This window comes from Pocillopora damicornis, chromosome 6 (genome assembly GCF_964200805.1).
Source record: "Pocillopora damicornis chromosome 6, jaPocDami1.2, whole genome shotgun sequence".
Taxonomy (NCBI): Eukaryota; Metazoa; Cnidaria; class Anthozoa; order Scleractinia; family Pocilloporidae; genus Pocillopora; species Pocillopora damicornis.
The window spans coordinates 12111138-12117500 of NC_142675.1; the positions used below are offsets into that span (position 1 = coordinate 12111138).

General features: G+C 35.8%; 1 protein-coding gene across 1 annotated transcript; it reads right to left on the minus strand.

The window, feature by feature from the left end:
• Positions 1 to 3352, minus strand: LOC149044000 (neural cell adhesion molecule 1-like). Its single transcript, XM_089210816.1, has 4 exons — positions 3109 to 3352; positions 1379 to 1648; positions 598 to 843; positions 1 to 275 (listed from the first exon to the last, which is right to left on the minus strand). Exons 1-4 carry the CDS (start codon positions 3350 to 3352, stop codon positions 1 to 3), a joined length of 1035 nt encoding a protein of 344 aa, XP_089066942.1.
• Positions 3353 to 6363: the final 3011 nt, after the last annotated feature.

Below are 6363 nucleotides of genomic sequence, written 5' to 3' on the forward strand. Positions count from 1 at the left end.
CTAATTACTCAACTCACCAACCAGTAGCAACAAATTCGCGGTTGTATTTCCCAATTTATTGTTTGCAAAACAGGTATACCAGCCTTCATTGCTTAAAGCAGCATTCTGAACCTCCAGAGTTGAGCTGGTGGTAATTTTATTGCCGCTGGTATCATTTAATGTGTACCACGTGATGACAGCTGGGGGGTTTCCAATATCCACAGGGCAACCAATAGACCTATCTTCCCCCAACTCCAATTTTATGGTGGACCTTGGCTGGGTGGTTGACGGTTTATCTGGATAGGAAAAGTCAAGGAAATAATTGTAATCTCAGTAAAGACATATTATCATACCAAAAAATGTACATGAGCAAACAGTGAAGGTAACTACGAACAAAAAAATTTAAATCATCCTAATCACAACTGTAATTCTCGTAGAGTGAAACTCTTTTAGTAAAATCTACTAAACTTGTCATCACAAGAAAAGTAACTTTCTGCACCGTTATTGTTTATAATAACAGGTTATAAAGGGTTGATTGAATAGGGAAAATATGAGCAGATAAAATTGTTGACATAGGAAAGTTAATCGTTCAAAAAGACACGATGAGTAAATTCTTACACTGCACATCAATGAGCATCGTTTTCCAAACACTCCCACAAGTGTTGTTTGCAATGCATTTGTATTCTGTTTGATATCTTGTGATGTTAGTGATAATCAACAGCCTTCCATCAATGATCTGACCACTTTTAACATTCTCCCAAAAAACAGTTAAGGGAGGCGTCCCTGTAGTCACTTTACATTCCTTTGTCAAATCTGTACCTTCCACGACTGCTGCATTTTGTACCTGTTCCACAACCGGTGGGACTGGAATGAAAGAATCTAAAGGCGTGATAAGCATTCTTTTGAAAAAAAATAAAAAACAACTCACTTGAAAACCACTTTTCCAACCCAGGGTCAAAACCCTATTTAAATGCACTAGTAAGGAAGGGAAAAAACAAGGAAACTTCTTATGAATGCTTCAGAGAGATCAATGCCTTGATTTTAATGCACACTATTAGTGGTGCGCCTTTCAAATAAGTATTAGGAAAAGTTTACGGGATTGCATTGCTTTACTTCGCTATGCTCTGTGTTTCTTTTGGGAAAACTAGTATCACCTCTCAAATCCCTTTTGTTCTGATTTGCCGATGTAATTGCTCTTATTTACCACACTTAATTTGAAAGCGAATTGCTGATATCAAATCGTTTCGACTAAAACTTCGTTTCCTTAAAGTTGAAACTCAAGGCCGTAAGTTACGCAATAATAATAACAACAATAGCCAAAAAAAGATTGTAAAAACAAAATCCAGCTATTTAAACATTACAATGATGACGTTAAATCTAAAAAGTATTCCAATCTCACCATTCCCTGTCACAGTAACATTATTTGTGCTTGTGATATTGTCAACCAGCTGATAAGCCACGCAACTGTAGACAAACGTTTTAAGTCGCGTTATCTTCTCTATCCATGTACCAGTCGTGCTAAAGCTGACCTCGCTTTCATTTTTAAGGAGCATATAATTGTGGGGTGGAGGACTAGCTGCAGATGTACGGCAAGTAAAATTCACCCACAAACCAAAGCAGTCATTGTTCGGCGTTATGTTCGTTTCTAAAGTGACATCATCGGGCTCAACTACAAAAAAGAAACAACAACGTTATGAAAACGAGTATAATACATTTCTGTTTGCGTATTCAACGTGTTACGTTCGTTTCTAAAGAAACATCATCGGGTTCAATTGAAAAAGACTCAACATTATTAAATCGAGAATAATCTATTTGTCTTCGCGTGTTCAACTCGGTAGCTCACTGATCAGCGCAGCAGTGAAGTTCTTGTCGAGCCTTTCGTGATTTCAACTTTATTTAACCGTCTCTGTTTTAAGTGTAAATTAAACGAAAAAATTACGCGCTTCTGATCGGCTGAAATCGAGAGCAAATTACAAATGGTGCACGCACGCTTTCAAAATTTTGTCTGTCTTGAAGGAAAGATCCGGTTATTGAGACGCTAAATTATTCAAAGTCGAGCTTTTTACATTTCGGGCTATATCATAATAGAGTAAAAGTTATTACTTTTTTGCTGAAAAACTTACAGTATCTAATATTATACAGACTCTTCAGTGACATTTTTTATAATTAACTTAACTTTAGAAAAGCTTCCTGGTTTTTCCTGGTTTTTCCCATTTGATTTTTCCTTTTTTCCCATTTTCATTTCAAGGCCTCCACCATGTGTAAGAATACAATGACAGAGATATTTGAGAAACCATTAGTTGACTGAAATGTTGATTAAAGTTTTATCATTTAAATCTTTATTAAACTAAGGTATTACATGAAGTGTTGGTGCTTTAAAGGTCTCTAAACATTAGCATGTACATGAGAAATAAGATAGTCACTATTAGGAAAAAACTTCCTCTTTGCTCATGTTTGGTGATTACAGCTCTCTCCACTTGTTAAATTTTGCTTCAATGCTGTTGTAAATTACATTGTTGCTGGTTTACTTTTTTCTTGTCAGTCTCTAAAATGACTTTTTCATCATTTTTGCATCTGATTATTCCGGACAATAAGTTAGATAGCTGTTCTGTAGTACACCGTGGTAAAGTTAAAACCGTTTATTCACGTCCGTTACATACTTACTCTTAACTGAAAAGAACTCTTAGAATAAATTAAGCACACTCTTTATATATACATGCAAATCCGTAGGTCCCGAGTGTATTACATCACTTGCATTCATTTCCACACGTGGGCATCACTATACACTACTAGTGCCACTGAGTTGATTTCATAGGATCATAACATTACAGTTGTTTTTTGCAAAAAATATTGAAGTCATTTTATTTGATGTTTTTAACATTGATATAGTGTCTGTGCTTCAAAATATAAATCCTTTATTTCTATTGGAACATCGTCAAGGGTTTGCACTTCCAAACTGGTGCAATATTCATATAAACTTTAAAATAAGAGCAAGCTTTATACACCAGTCTAACTGTTAATCAGTATATAACATCAAAATTTTCTTGCAAACGCAGCTAGGTCACATAAATTAGGGACATTAAAAAGGGTTTAAAGAAACTTGTAGTAGATAGTACAAGGTGTACTCACAAAGTACAATGATGGATATTGTAATGTTAACTGGACTTGGAACCCCATTGTCTCCAACACAGCGGTATGTCCCATTATAGGTCCTGCTGATATTAACAATATGCCAGGGATTTCCAACAAACAGCACTTCATCCTCTGACACTCTGGTCCAGGTAATATTTGGGGCTGGTTTGCCAGTTGCATCGCAAAACAAAGTCAGATTAGAACCCTCACGTACAGTCTGGTTATCACTATATGACGTCATCCATGGTGGAACTTGAAGGAAAGAATACGACAACGTATGGTTTTGATACAGACTCACTATTAGAATGAAAAAATTCTTCGTAGGGACTTTAATCTTAAAAGGTAGTGGTTAACAACTATAGTATATATATATTACTTAACATTACTTAACGTGAAATAGCCTTGTATGCAATGTATGGTCAACTGTGTTGGAGATAAAATTTTTTAATTTTTAGCCTGTGTAACTGTCTCCTGCAAAGGCTGGTTTTTTCGGCGTGGGGGGGAGGGGAGGAGGAGCAGGAGCAGGAGACAGCTGAACACAGGCTAGAGGCAGCTTTTAAGTGTTCATCGGAATATGCTGTGTCTCACGCATTACAAGCAGAGCAAAATGATGGAATTTCCAGACTGGTTTCCCGATGAGATTTCCTGCGAGTGTTAAATGGGAAAAGGTCAATATTTCAGATAGTTGTTTGCATCAAACAAATTTTGACAAGTAAACCTTCGAGTGCAGTTTTTGTTGTTTGTCCACTGCGACTAATGTTTGCAATCAAATAGAGGAAACATCGGCAATAGGATTAACAGCAGCTACACTCACTGATTGTCATTTTGAAGATAGAGAGAGTGGCATGTGTCGACAGAGGAGCTTCAATGCTTTGTTGAAGCCATTTCTTTCGTTGGTAAGATAAAACTCATGAGCTCTACGCGAGTCTTGTTTTCGGGAGACAGTACCTCCGGGTTTTAAATACATGTAAAATCATTTTGATTGGTTATCCGCTCATTTCCGAAAAAAGAAGTGACATGCATCTAATCCGAGGGTGTCTCACTTTTTAATAGCCTTCTTAGACAGGCATCTTATCCCTTTTCTCACCTCAGACCCCCACCATCTACTCTAACTCAAGACAAAACATGGCCAGTCGAATACATGATGGCAAGCTTGTAAGTTAACTCGCCCTAATAAGACGCCTGCATTACAAGCAACGTAAAGAATAATCCACAATTTTCAACTTTAAAACTGCTACTGACAATAATCTCACAAATTTCGGAATATTCTTTTCAAACATTCCCAAAGGATCCTAAGCTTCAGAAAATAAGTATCCATGCTATATAAAATTCTTCAACACTAATAGTACAACTTTTTCTTTCAAATCTGAATTTTCAAAAAAAAGTTATATCATCTTGTCTCGGTTTTCCATACAATGCTTGTTTTTAGTTTCTCTTAAAACAGATATGGACTTTCAGATTCAAAAGAGATCCAAATAAAGACTTAAGAATAATATGCAGTCACACAGCGTACTGTGAACATTTCGAACAAGACAATAATGTTAAGTTTGTTGACAGCCAAATTAGGAGATTTAAGGATGGGGCTTGTCAATCATTGCTTTTATGGTCAACAAGAAGTAATTTAAAAGAGAAATTATCCTTACTTTATTGCCAGAATGATAATTATAGGGGTTTTAGCATCAATCTTTCACTTCTCTGTTTCTTTCCATGGATTTCCTTTAACATGTAATAGGCTAATACTCCTGTTAGGAAAGTGTTCACTTAAAAAGTCTCCTATTGCTTCAATGATTGCTATATATTGCTTGTTTCATGACCCAGAGACCATATTTGGTTACGACCCACTGAATTTGGGGAAGATATTTACATTACCATTTAAGGAAAAAGATAAACCCTCTAATTTTTCAACAAAATACAGGTTCAATCCAACAGAAAATCACCACATCGCCAAAACCTACTAACTGTGATACATTTTCTTCCCCTTTGACACGGTACTTTTCATGAATTTGTGGCAGTCTTTTAAGAATGTGTGTTGAACACAAGCTTGTTTTTCAAGCTTCAGGTTGTCAACATAATTCAAAATTGAAATCTTAATTTAAATTGAGCACTTTACCCAATTTTGTCGCTAATTTCTTTTTTCTTCAGTCTTAATTTCTTCAGTCTTTTGAGTGCTGCTTTATCCGTAAATTTGAAACTTTTGGAAAGATAAGAAGAGATTTCATCCATAAGATGTCTGTAATGCATACTTTAGCATCTTTTTCAATCATCGTTTACCCATTTCAAATCAAGTGACTACGTAGCTAAAAAGGTCTCTTGCCAGATTTATGTATGTTTATGATAGTACCCCAAGAGACCCAAAATTTAATTGACCTACGTTCTGAAAACCAGGATCTTTAAGTTGAATTAAATTGTTCGAACCAATGGCCATGCTGGAAGTCTAGTAAATATGAACAGTGAAATATCAAGTGAACTTTATTTACAATGGCAATGAAAGATCTGCGATTTAAAGGACACGCTTGCATGATAACACTATCGTATATGATGAACACACCGAAGTAGCTACCAAAAGTGTAAAGGTAAGGATTGGGTCACATTCTAGCAACATAACAACAACAAGTTGATTTTCAATGATTATTTCCAGTACAGAAATGCAAAAAATATTATTTGAATTGACCAGTAAAAAACAGTTGGATTTTCTTCTCTGCACAAAGTTTGGCACAAAGTTAAGTGCAGGTTCAACAGCTTCAACCTATCAACAAAACCATTATTTAAAACTTTGTAAATGTTTTTTTGCATTTTTGAACTAGGAATATGAGGAGTTTGAACTCTAATGAAAGTGACCTAGCTTGGCATCGCAATAAAAATGGGCATGCTACACATGCAAGAGTTATATATATATATATGTGTGTGTGTGTGTGTGTGTGTGTGCATGCGTTGAAATGGGACACTAAGTAACTAATGTTTGCTTATCTGTAAGAGAAAAAGAGCATTTATTTTCAAAAGATTTCCATGAAAATATCATTCAATAGAGAGCAAAAAAAAAAAAAGCCTTCTAATTTATCTAAAAAAAAAAACTCAGACAAATATTTTATGGTCTGTTGCCGCTGGTTTCTGAATAATAATTTAGCAAAAATAAACTGCGTTAGTGCCACACTTCCTGGTGCTCCTATAGTCCCCCCTTCCAGAGCCCTTGTTTGATCTCGTCACACAACGGTCTCTCTCTCCCCTTGCATGACCAGACCAAACAACGACCTG